This window comes from Camelus bactrianus, chromosome 9 (assembly GCF_048773025.1).
Source record: "Camelus bactrianus isolate YW-2024 breed Bactrian camel chromosome 9, ASM4877302v1, whole genome shotgun sequence".
NCBI classification, from domain to species: domain Eukaryota; kingdom Metazoa; phylum Chordata; class Mammalia; order Artiodactyla; family Camelidae; genus Camelus; species Camelus bactrianus.
The window spans coordinates 41,070,234-41,083,685 of NC_133547.1; the positions used below are offsets into that span (position 1 = coordinate 41,070,234).

General features: G+C 35.5%; 1 protein-coding gene across 5 annotated transcripts in view; it reads left to right on the forward strand.

Moving 5' to 3' along the window:
- The window catches only part of CEPT1 (choline/ethanolamine phosphotransferase 1), a 36,051-nt gene extending 22,751 nt beyond the window's left edge, over nucleotides 1–13,300 (forward strand). For 4 of the 5 annotated variants that reach the window (XM_074370146.1, XM_010948290.3, XM_010948291.3 and 1 more), the window contains exons 5-9: nucleotides 4,434–4,518; nucleotides 10,447–10,578; nucleotides 11,048–11,206; nucleotides 11,687–11,812; nucleotides 12,409–13,300. In XM_074370146.1, the coding sequence (XP_074226247.1) occupies nucleotides 4,434–4,518; nucleotides 10,447–10,578; nucleotides 11,048–11,206; nucleotides 11,687–11,812; nucleotides 12,409–12,528 (622 nt within the window). In that variant the 3' untranslated portion in view covers nucleotides 12,529–13,300. The remainder of the gene's footprint in view (nucleotides 1–4,433; nucleotides 4,519–10,446; nucleotides 10,579–11,047; nucleotides 11,207–11,686; nucleotides 11,813–12,408) is intronic. The other variant, XM_074370148.1, reaches the window with a different exon arrangement.
- Nucleotides 13,301–13,452: the final 152 nt, after the last annotated feature.

Genomic DNA, 13,452 nt, shown 5'->3' on the forward strand with positions numbered 1-13,452 from the left:
TTAGTAACTCCCAGTAATTTCCAGATTTCTTCCAAAATTGATTGTGCTAATTTGGGAGGAAAAATCTGTCCATGATCCCTCTATTTAACTCCAGGATTATTACTCTTCTTAATCCTTCTGTTTCCAAAGGTGGTAGGGATAGTCTGCCCCTTAGATTTGAGACCTAAACTCTAGCTCCTCTTAAGGGTACTTGTTCTAATCTAGCCGTTGCCTATTTCTCTCCTATTCAGAGTTGCTGGATGGATTGTTGTTTTGTTTTAGTCTCTCAGATCATCTGAAGAGCCCATGTACTCACTTGTATCATACTGTTCTGTATAACTGAGTTTATCTCAAAAATAGATACTTAGACTTTCTCTGTATATAACACTTTAAAATATTCGTAGTTATCACTCAGCTGTATGATTAATGTTATTTAACATTTAAGCTTGTCATGCCCAGTTTACCCCGTATCAAGGGTAGAAAGTAAAATATTGGAAGGCAGTATTTTAAATTTCTAGGTCAGTCTTCGTTCTAGTCTACCAGTACTTCACCCACCCATGGTATTTCTGGTAGAGTACATAAGGAGCGTGCCATATTCTGGTTATGTATAAGTTCCTTAGAACGTCAGATCCCTTTACAAATAATTTGAATCTGTAGTTAATAGCAGTCTAATCCTTGAATAGGATTCCAGCTATCTTCAATGACTTTCTAAGCAAAATGCTTCTTTTAAAATAATAACTAGCAAATCAAATTGTGCAAATCAGAATTTCTGTGACATTGTGAATTTAGCCCTAGTGCATATTCTGTGTTAACCAAGCTAGTAGCCAACCCAATTACAACAAAATTATATTTACTATGTATAATTCAACAAAAAAATTTTGTTTACAAATTAACTGCAAGTATACCTTTGAAATGCACATGTCACATGTAGAAGAAAACTAGATTAAATTGTCTTATTTCTGATATTAGAGGTGAAAGACACTTAAAAATGCTAGGAAATGATGACTAATAAGCTTATCAACAAAATGTCAGTTAAATCTCTTCACATCCCTCAGTTAATACTGAGTCTTGGAACTCAGAATGTGTTTGTTGGGCTCTGTACACTAAGAAATAAAAATGAAACATTCAGAATAGGAATTTTCCTTATAGTTAGCTAACTTAGATGGTTTGGAGTTGTTGCACCCCTTAAATCAGTTTTTAAAGGTATACCTCTGATGTAATAACTGTCCCGATCAGGGAGCTTTCTAAGCTGCTTTCCTCTGGTGATGAAGGCCCCTAGTATCCTCAACTCCAACTGGAGAGATTCTATTTCCCATTCAGAAGTTAAAATTATTCATTTATTTGGGATACTTTGATATCTTTATCTCTTAATCAATATACTGTTAGGATGTTGTAAAAAAGGATGGGCCCAAGGGGCTTATTAGGAGTGTGGAAGGTTATTTTGACTGCGGACTGCCACACTTACAGCCTCCCCATCAGGAAAATGGGAGAGCTTAGTCTCCACAACAGGTTTGCCTTTTCCATTTTCCTTCTGTGACAGCCATCAGAATGTTGTTCGTTGCTGGCTTGTTGTGGTAATTTAAGTGTGTTCTGACCAGCATACTCACCGATTATCCTCAGTAATTGGAAAAGTTCTTTTGTCCTTCAACAGCCTATACTAAAATAAAGTAGAAATAAGAAATTATTTAAGCAATACCAGTCAAGATACTTAAATACTTTCTTGGTTACAGAAGACTGTGTTGATTACCATCTAATTTCCACCCCCCTGTGAAGTTTTCAAGCAGTGGTAGTCTAATGCTATAGATAGGAGATTTGTATCCCGTGTCTTTTTAAAAAAATCACTCTGGTGTTTTAGGTGGTTTTCTACCACATATCCCTTGTCCATTGAAGAACTTACTTTTGGTATAGTTATGGAGGTTGATCTTTTTGTTTTTGTTTTTGAGAAACAGTTCCAACATGTGGGAATATTATCACCCATGTTAGTATTTTGGAAATACTAATAAGCAAGTGACTGCAGAAATGCCAAATTCCTGCCTTTATATGATAGTCTCCCTCTAGATAATTATGACTTTCCTGCATAGAGTAAAATAGCCCCCTCCTAATATGTGTTGTGGTGAATTCAGCCCATACTGAGACTTCCTAGTGGGAAGGTGGGAAAATGGACTGTCATGTAACTGCTTCTCTTCTAAACAGAATCATTAACTCTTCTGTTCACTGTTAATCATTTCTGTCACCTGTCCCTCTTAGCTTGCTTAGTTTCTATCTTTGGGGATGGTCTCGCATTTTTCGTTGACAGTCAAGATTAGAGCCACGTCCCTGGGAGTGTGGTGGTAGGCTGTTCTCATGATTCATAGCAGGAGGGTTTTAACCTGTAGTACAGAGCATTCCTCTAAATCAGATAATCACACAGTAAACAATATTCTTAACTAATTACCAACTGGTAAGTAAGTTTTCCCTGGCTCTCCTTCCTAACATTAAGGCACTGTTGACCTAAATACAATGATAATATCTGAATGGTTTAGGAAATTCTGTCTTCCAAAATTTCCAAACAGGCTAATCCATAAAACTTCCCCTAGGAATCCTGATTTGGGACTTTGTAAAGATTTTTCATGTTTCCTGTTCTCTTTTACATTCATTTGTCCAGGGTACAAAGATTAATTGCATGAGGTTCCCTCCATTTTTATTTTGTAATTCTATACTTCTGGCCCTTCCCCTCCCAAAAGGCTACTTCATATATCCAGCAAATGTTGTAAGATGTCTGCCCTCCTCCACCCAAGACAGAGTCGAACATCTTTGACACCTGCTTAGTCTCCTGAGTCTGCTACTGAGTGTAATTCCCTTTATTGGCAACACCACTCACCAGGTCAGCTCTACAGATTCTTTTTAGCCTAATTCAGTCCATTTTTTTTTCTAATAAATGTGTATATCAAGATAACTACATCACTATGTTTGCAGCTTAATACATTCTTGAGCAATCAAAGATCAGTTTTTTAGTTGTGAGAGACTGGTTTCAATCTAGTAATTTATTATGAGCATGAGAGCTTATGTATCTTAAGCTCACATTATAGATTGCTTGAAGTATCAATTTTAGAAATGGGGGCTCCATTCTTCTCTGGGAGTAGGTCCCGTTGCTGTTGTTGCTGTCATTTTTTCTTAGACTGATTTTTTTTTTTTTTTAGTTTACCTTCTTAATAGTTAAATTAGTCACTTGGTTTAAAAACTAACATTATAAAAAAGGTATGCAGTGAATAGTCTCCTCATCCTCATCTCCCAGCTATCCAGTTCTCACACTGTCCTCTCCAGTAGGTCCCCACTGCTCTTAGTTTGCAATGTGTCCTTCCAGAAATTTGTTATGTAATTATTGGCAAAATTTTAAATGGGATATCATTTTTCTTCTTTTTTAATACAAAAAGTAGCATACAGGCATTCCGCAACATTTTTTTTCATCTAATATAGCTTTGGTACTTTTCCATGTCACTATGTAGAAAGCTGTCCCAGTAGTTCGTTGTATGGAAGTACCATAATTTCTACAACTACTCCCTCACTGAGGGATTTTTTTTTAAAAAATTTGCTTCTATAAATAGTGCTGTACTGAATAGCCTTGTACAGACATTTTGTGCAAGCATACCTGTAGGGTAAATCACCAAAATCAGAAGGCATTTGGATCCAGTAATCTGAGAATGACAAGTGCTCATTGACAGAGGAAAAGGAACATGAGTTTATGCTTTGCTTCTCAGTCTTTTTGCCCGTATTCTTTTTTCATACTTTCAGACTTCTAATTTTCTACTGCCCTGTTTTTGTACCAGGTTTGTCTCTTCTTGACTGTAAGATTATTTTCAGCAACTTCAAAGCTAATTCCTGGCTGCTTTCAGTATCTTCTTTCCAGATGTCTTAGAATCTAATAAGCATAAGGATTTGATTGAGAATTGGGTGCATTTTTTTTTCACCCATACCACAGTTGGCATTAAATGAATATATCTAAAGGGCAGTAAGTTTTGCAAGGTATCAGTGATTTATGTCACTTTAGTAACAGCTCACCATTTCTTCTGTTTGATACTACAAAGCACTTATTTCAAGATCTTGTATTTTAAAGCAGTGCAGTGCAATTCTCTGCTTGATACTTGGACTTTAATATACATACACTTCTTTTTTTTTTTTTTTTTGGTGAGAAAGGTTAAGCTATAGTTTCAGCCCAACTTCAATGAGACAGAAATTTCCTTTAGAAAGGAGGGGTTTTTATTGCTCTGTGAAATTCATCAAATTAAATTAAAAGGCTCTGGATTTTATTTGATTTTGCTCATAACAAATTTTTGACATCTCCTTTTCCCCTTTCCTTGATATTTGAGATTTTTGTTTCTATTGTGCATGATAGAGGAATGCTGCTAAGCTTGCAAGTAATTAACTTGAAATTGTTTTGAGTAATTCTGCTTTTTTGGCTTTTTGTACCTAATCAGAATTGATGTGACTGAAGTGCAAATCTTCATAATAATCATGCATTTGCTGGCAGTGATTGGAGGACCACCTTTTTGGCAGTCTATGGTAACTCTTCGCATTGTGTATCCCATGTAATGCGTGTTGTCTTTTGCTTGTGTTTTCCTAACAAAGGATAATACTGTTAAAGGGTGATGTGTAAAACTGTTTTATTCATTCTGAAAATGAAAAGTCACAGTGTCAGTAGGACACAGACTTCTCTTTAGGGCATAGTGAACTTTACTACCTGGAGTTCTGTGGTACAGTAGGTCCATTTCATGGCTGTTTCTGAAGGCTATCAGAATTATTACTTGTCATCCCATTTTACAGATGAGGAAACAGCAGGTAGTATATCAGGTAAACCAATGACAAGATTAAATCAGATCTTTTCTCTTTCTGAACTACATAAGTTTTCTGGTTTCTCTGTCATGTGCTTAAAGCTGAATAACAAATTTTGATAGTAAGTAAACTCTGGCCCCAGATCAGAATAAATGCTTATTGAAATCCATGCCATAGGATTGTTTTACCAGGACCTTGATTTTCAGCCAGACCTGAAATATAGTCACTCCTACAAGCACAAGTTGTTTTCCACAAACTTCTGAAAGAGGGAATATAGTAGGTATAATACAGGGGCCAGAACACAGGCTCAGGAACTAGACTGCCTGAATTTGATCCTGGGCTCCACTGCCTACTGTGTGAACTTCATCTGTTGTTTAACTCCCTGTGGCTTAGTTTCCTCCTCTGTACAATGAGGAAATAATAGTATCTGTCTTATAAGGTTATTTTGTGGATTAAATGAGCATGTGTAAAGCACTCAGAACAATGCCTATCAAATAAGCCCTCAAAAAAGTTGTTGCTGCTCTTATAAGTGAGATGTTTACTACTCCTACACAAACACAGTACTTAAAAATCAGATTAATTTTAAGGTATAAGGGAAATTTACTGAGCAAGATTTTTCCCCTACCTAACTTACTTCATGATGGTAAATTAGATACTTGAGGAAGTGTAGTTAACACCCTTCCTTAGGTATTTATTACCAGAAATTGTTTAATGCCTTTTGCTGGGAAGATAGGGTTGTGACAAGGGAGATGAAGGAATAAACTTAATCCATAGTCAACCAGGAAAATTCTGAAACTGTTCATTCATGTACATAATATCCTTCAAAATCACATCTTTTCCTACACACTAGTCTCAAAAGCCAATACAGTTCTAGTGAAATCTGAGATCTATAGATATGTATCTATATGCAATACAAATAGATGTGCATATATGTACACGCACTATATATATAGATATACGTATAGATAGATCTCAGATCTCACTAAAGAATATTATTGCTTTTGGTCTCCTGTAGGTTAAATAGTTAACAGTTATAAATAGTTATAGAACTGTTAGTTTATAGTACTAAACGATTTAGCTGTAGAGGAAGGAAAGAAAAGATTTTCTTTTCCTAAAACTAGATTATAAAGCTAAAGTCAACCTCCCACTTAAGTCTTTTGTATCTCGACTATACCGATTATTATTTTCATGAACTTTGTGTCTTATACCAAAATCTCTCCCCCTCCAAGATTAATTTGCATATCTTACACATATACAAATTGCCCATAATGTTTCTGCATACCAATAACAAAACAATGGGATTTCTAGCTTGATCATTGAAAAACAAGTCAGCATTAGGTGTATATACCTAAGTATCCTTATCAGTATGGAAGTACATAAAGCATTGTTGTCAGTGTAGTTACATATTCATGTCTACTATACACATATCCTTAATTTTGAGGTGGTGCCTGGCTGTAAGTTTGCTTCAGGTAAACTTGTTACCTTTTTTTTTAATTAGGATTTGTGCATACCACCTGTACATGTACATAACAATTTTTTTTTCTTTTAAAAGAATCAAATATTTTGTCCTATCTTTATTGATAATTAAAATAATATAATCATTCTTTTTTATTCTATGTTTAAAAAAGTAATCTAAGGAACTCTAAGACCCAAGACTGAAATGGGGGTCCCACATCCAGCAATCCAGTTCTAGGATTAGTGAGGTTAAGCTGTAGTAGAGACACAGATTCCCAGGCTTCTGTCTTATTAATAGCATTATTGGTTCTGCTGTTAGTATCATTAAACTAAACGGGAAGGACTTCTCTGGTGATATTTATTTGAAGGCTCAGAGAAATATTCTGTGTTCTTTGAGCGGTTTCCAGCACGGAATCCCATAATCTGAACTTCAGAGCACTTTCTTTCTTTTTTCTTTTCACTTGGCCCTATGGACTCATTGCTGAATATGCTATTTTGAATTGCATTGTGTTAGTTCAGGAAAGACTACTACATGCAATGTTCTGATTTATTTATGTGCCAAAATGAAGAGAAGATACTTATTTAGGGCCTGGGTGTGAAATTTTTATCTCTTGAGGTTGAATACATAAAATGGAAATTGCCTTCCAAATCCTCATTGAAAGGCTTTAACTGATCTGTAAGAAAGCAACTTAATGGTAAAAACAAACAGAAACAGTACAAATGTCTCCATATAACTGATTTTAGAAGATCAGCTATTTTGCAGAAGTAAGTGATTTGTATCCACTACATATGGATTACCCATTTTTTTTTTCCTTCAAAGAGATGGTTTTTTAACCAAAAGTTACAGTTAGTTTTGGTTGGTTTTGGTTGGTTGGGTTTTTTTGTGTGAGTGGTTTTGGTGGGGGGCAGTTCCCCCCATTTTTTAAGGAAAGAAATTTTCATGCACAAAGGTTAGTGCATGGTTTACACATTACAAGAAACAAGACTTTTTTGCAGGGTATGTCGTGGAACTATCTTCTGTCATATATATCACTCTTTTAAAAAAGAATGTCATCACTTTGGAAGGGAACCCACATATAATCCCCCTCATGATTACTTTCAATGACTTTGATTCTTTTAAAAGTAGTAGTTGATTAAATATGTATTAAACCAGGAGACACCTTCTGGAATCCAGTTAAGGCAAATGGTGAGTTTTACTACAAGTAAAGTTTCATAATTCATTAGGTAGAACTGAAGACTTACTGTGTAGTGCAATTTAGTTGTAGCTCATTCTTAAACTAAAAGATTTAAGAAGTGCCCTTACACTTAACATGACAAACAGGTGTTTCCACATTCTTTGGAAGGAAGAATCTAATCTCAAAATGATACTATCTGTTTCTGCTGAAATTTACAAAGCCTGTAAGAATGTTTTATTATGCTCATAAGAAAGCTAATCTATCAGTTGAGTAACTGATATTCTGCATTAATCCAAACAATTGAACCAAAACCTGTGTCCATTTTAATCTGGTAAATCTGAGAATTTAAGATTTTTTTAATCTTTAAAAAAGATAGATATTATTTGGATGCATAACTTTATGCCATGAATCCAGAAAGTTTTACCCTAGCGTAAAGCAGACACCATGACCCAAGGGAGTTTTTATTTTTCCTGGTCCCAAAGACTGCTGATGCTCTGGGAAGGCCTGAGATAAAGATGTTTTCAGTATAGCTTTCTGGCTGTTTCTATACAGTGGATGCACTTTGATCACCTTGGATGAGTTCCAGGAGGATGAGGCCAGAAAGAAAAAGATTGGTAAAGATGGATGTGCCCACCTCCTTGATCTTGAGTGTGAGGTGAAAATGGCAACGTTTTTAGTCCTTTCCATAAGTGATTCAGTCAGTGCTGATTTTTAAGGGATCACCTGGTGAGACTCAGAATTCCTCTGACTTCAGCTTTCCCTTCCTAGTGCCTCAGATTTATCTTGTAGCTAACTTCCTTTTTCCTTCTTAATGTGGGAGCAAGATGTGTCTTCATAGTGTCTCCAAAAATTAATTCAACATAGAGGGTAAGAGAAATGAAGAGCATCTTAATCTTCATTTGACAAGTTTATACTGGGCACCTTCAATATCCAGGGTTCTAGAAAGAATATAAAAATCAGTTCAAACATAAACCAACACTCAAGGGTTTATGTTTTGGTGTATATCTATTATATATGACAGAAGTGAAGAAAGCCCTAAGAATGTTTATGATTCTTTGCTTGTAAGTCTGTAGCCTGCTTACTTACTTTTGTGGTCCAAGCCATTTACTAATTTGCCTGGCTTTTCTAATGTTGCTGTTTATTTTTTCTTATTTCAAAGGGCAACAGTTTCCATGATCCTAAAGCATTTTCACCATATTTTAAATACAGTTGTGACACTGTTCATTTCGGTTGTGGCACAGATTGCTGCTGCACCAGAGTTGGCACTCATTTAGTACCCTGGCTCTAGTGCAGGCATGCCCCTGTAATGGATTAATGCTTTGCTTCTTCTGAAATCTGAAGGAGTATAGTATTTCCTCCTTTGCCAGACAGGTGCTTTGTCTCTGGAGGGAAAAAGAAACTAGCCAGAGTATTGAATTTTAGCCAGGTGCATCAGATTAGATTGTAATAGCCTTGATTTTCCGAACTAGAGCAAAAAAAAAAAAAAAATCTCTTGGAGTTCAAAGCAACCATGGTGTTGATTTTCTCCTTTATTGAAAATAAGCTTTGAATTTGGGCTGTACAGTTTAGAGATCGATTAGGGAAGGAAAGGAGAGCATTTAAGATGCTCCATTAAGTTCTGGGCTTAGTTTTTAAGTTGACCTGTTTCATTTTAGAAAATTAAACACTGCCACAGTACAACTTGAAATTTGAATAGTTGATTTCCTTTTTTTCTTTTTAGACTGCAGTTTTGCAAGAGTCATAGAGTTGTTTAAATAAACTGAGGCCTTAAGCATTTTAAAGAAATAAAGTATCTAAACATGAAATTTTATATCTATCAATTTTACTTGGGTTTTATGCACACAAAAAATAGGACATGCCACATTTCTTATTTGATTTTGAAAGTGTAGGCAGATGGCATCCCTAAAAAGTGTAGACAACCCTAACTAAAATGTCTTCATTGTAAGAACTCAGTGCCCATTAAACCATTATGGGCTTTTGGAATCTTATTCCTAGAGTCATTTGTTTAAAATTAATAGAATATATCATTTTACTGTTGCTTTTTTTCCAATCCATATTGGACAAAATTAGAGACTTCAGAAAAGCTAAAAAGAGAGGTGCAAAAAGGAAGAAAATCTTAAATGACTTTTACATTTTAGTACAGGTGTATTTCATTTTAAACGGTGGCTATCGTGCTTGCAAGATTAGATAACATGTTCTCAATCCACTGAACTCCCCTTACTTTAGGTAATTCATATTTTCAGTATACTATAAAAATGTATTTACTTCTTCTGAGAGGTAAACTTACATGTTGAAATTTCGGATCCACAAGTACAGAGCTGTACTTCAGTGGGTGTGCTTCACATTTTTCCCTCTGCCCCTCAGTTGGCTGTCCTCCAAACAGCATCTCTTGACATCAACATGAGAGCTGTTTATTCTCTTTGTGAAGTTACAAATTGAGATTACCAGAAGCTCCTTGACTGTGAATGCCTTCTTAGTTGCTCTCTGTTTTTACTAGCTGCCTGTATCCTAACAGTTGGGAGTTGGGAACTCTTTTAAGTAGAACTTTTGTCTTCCATTCTCCAGTTTGCAGAATTTTTAAACCTAACTTCAAATATTTCTGGTCCTTTATTCTCTGCTTTCTCTCTCATAACAGTTAGTAACAAATTACAGATTTAGAGGTAGAGTTCAAAAAATGCACAAAGAAAAAGACAAACTGCACTTCTTTAATAAAAAGGCCAGAAGATAGCCTGGTTCATTGTTGGGATGAACTTTACTTAGCTATGACACATATTAATCAAGTTCGATCAGTTACTTTTTTAAATAGTTGGTGTCAGAAGTGAGATTAATTTCTATATAATCTCATCTTTGAGACTTGTTATATTACTCATAATGGAAAGGATAGAAACTTCGATTAAATTTAAGTATTCACTAAACTATAGAAGGAATGGAGAATATATCAGAATATGGATCAAGTATTTGACTGTTTTGTTTTCTTATTTTAATTTGTATGTGTAGTAATTGTTCTCTCTCTCTCTACCCATTAAAGATTCCAGTGCTGAATATTCAAATGAAAATTTTTCCCGCGCTTTGCACTGTAGCAGGGACCATATTTTCCTGTACAAATTACTTCCGTGTAATCTTCACAGGTGGTGTTGGCAAAAATGGATCAACAATAGCAGTAAGTATATCTTAAGATTTCTAATGATTGTGCTTAGGACTTAGTTTTGTAGTTGCTTTGTTTTTCATTTGAATTGATTAAAATCACTTGTTAATTGAGAGTTTCCACTTAGTCTTAAAGAAAAAAAAGTAGTAGCCAAAACTTCTCAGTTTTATTTACACATATATACATTTATATGCCTATAATTGCATGTTTTTGTGCATGCACACACACCCAAACACTTCTATGCACATTTTTTTTTTAAGGGTGCCCTGCTTTGTAAAGTAAGTCTGGCCTCTTAAGTAAAATCCTCAGTCTGTGCCTAACCAATCCATGCTGCTGCTTTCTAGTAGCTGTTCTGGTATTCAGTTATAGAATCTGCTGGCTGTCAGACACCGTGAGGTTCTTAGAAGTTCAAGCTGATCTGTCTTACAACAAGCAGATCCATATAGAACACGACTAACTCCTCACTTCTCTTCACTCTGTGCAGGGGACAAGTGTCCTTTCTCCTTTTCTCCATATTGGATCCGTAATTACATTAGCTGCAATGATCTACAAGAAATCAGCAGTTCAGCTTTTTGAAAAGCATCCCTGTCTTTATATATTGACATTTGGTTTTGTATCTGCCAAAATCACCAACAAGCTTGTGGTAAGCTCCAAAGTTTTTGTTTATTTTGTTTTTAACTTTTGTCTTATATTGGTTTTAAGTCTGTAGTTTTCATCCCGTAGCTCCCTAAGCAGTTCTAGAGTTTGCTCTTCTCTAGTCAAAATCTCTTGACATCAATGTGGGAGCTGTTTTTAGTCTTAACCATTTGAGATTACCAGAAGCCCCTTGAACCTCTGTAATTCTTTCTATCCACAGTTTAATTTGGTTAGTTCGTCTACATTCTTCAATCTCAATCTGTACAGTCAGGTAAAGGCTCTTTGTGAAAAGCATGTTCAGAGGGCCTTAGTGGACACGGTGTATCCCTTTGGTGTATAGCTCTCCTACCCACTTTGTGTTTTAGTTTTAGAAACTCAATAAATATTGCTGACAAATTCTTGAAACTTGATACTTGATAACAATACTGATTTACTGTGTAGCTCTAATATGAAAATGCCTACATCACTGATTCCGTTTTATTCGTAGGTGGCACACATGACCAAAAGCGAAATGCATTTGCATGACACAGCATTCATAGGTCCAGCACTTTTGTTTCTGGACCAGTATTTTAACAGCTTTATTGATGAATATATTGTACTGTGGATTGCCCTGGTAAGTTTTGTACTGTGTTGTTTCATGATTGGAAGCTACTTGTTTCCTTGTTTCAATGGGCTGGTCCTGAAAGATAGGTCATGTAATTGTAATGATTTGGAATACCAGAAAACCACATTTATGGGACTTTTTGAGAATTCCTTGTGGCTTCATCTTTGAGTCTTTTTTTTTTTTTTTTTTTTTTTTTTGCATTATTCTTGTTAGTCCTGCCTACATCATAGCTCATAAATTCCAGATTTCTGGCTGTAAAGCTGGAGTTGGCCAACTGCACTCTGGGGGCCAATGGACAGTTTTTTATGAACAAAGTTTTATTGGAACACAGTCGTGACCATTCACTTATGTATTATTTATGGCTGCTTTTATGCTACAGAGTTGAGCAGTTGTGATAACACTGGTCCACAGAGCCTAAAATAGTTACTGAGTTTTTTGCTCCTTGGTATAAAGGGAAAAAAAGGGAATTGAGTTATTAAGTTGTATGGAACTGAAGGTGAATTTGAAGAGAAGAAAGTCGGAAGCCACTCCTCTTTGCTTTCAGGAAGCTTACGGATGGTCTAAGCAGGTCCTGAGAATCTCATAGTCTTTCTTTTTTCCCCCAGGTCTTCTCTTTCTTTGATTTGATTCGCTACTGTGTCAGTGTTTGCAATCAGATTGCATCTCACCTGCACATACATGTCTTCAGAATCAAAGTCTCTACGGCTCATTCTAATCATCATTAATGATGCAGTTGACGTTATATAGGAAACTCATGTTTTCTGCAAGAAAGGATCTGGACATATTTAGGAGATTGGGGTGGCTAAGAACAAATATAATTTATAATAATCGATGTTGTATAACTTTTATTCTTTGTTACTGGTAACACTCCTTAACTGTACTGTGTGAGAATGGCGATTTCAAGTTCCATCCTGTAAACTGTAACATGTTGTCATACAGGGTTTGGCCCAAGAAAGCATGCAAGAAAAAATGCCATGTGTTTGTAATTATCTTGGATTCAGAGTAAAATTTTCATGGGGAGCAGGCCCCCAGTGGTGGAGATTTCTAATGTAGAATATTTGCAGGCCAGAAGATGGTTGCTTTATAATTTTAACAAATCATCATCTGTTAGTGACATCCTTGTTTAGTGTCTTCTCAAGCTTTTTTACCAAGGAGCTCAGCTGGTAGCACAGATACATCCCACTAGCTTGTGAGGTGGAACTAGTGATAAAGATCTTGAATTTGGATTGAAAGACTTCCTATCTTTACATTGTTGAGGAAGTCATTTTCTTGTTGCTCAAGAAATGGTATCTCACGGGCTTGGGAAATCCTGTTAGCATGCATAATAATGTGGTAACTTTATCAATCCATTTTATTTTTTTAAATAAATGTATGATCTGAAAGCCAGTCTTTTTCTCCGTTTTATTCAGTGGAAAGATAAACTAAGTTTTAATGTTGTTTTTAAAAATTTTAAGCAAAATTTATTTCTCTTCTTAAATAAATAAGGAAATTCGGTCAGCTGCTTTGTTGTTATGTGTCCTGTGACCTTTCTGTTTTGTATAAAATTGATTAACTCAAAACACAGGAGTGTTATGTTCATTTTCCCTCTCAGGAGATTTTTTGTTTTGTTGCAGTTGTCACCCTTGAGAGTATAAGTCTTTTAGGAATCT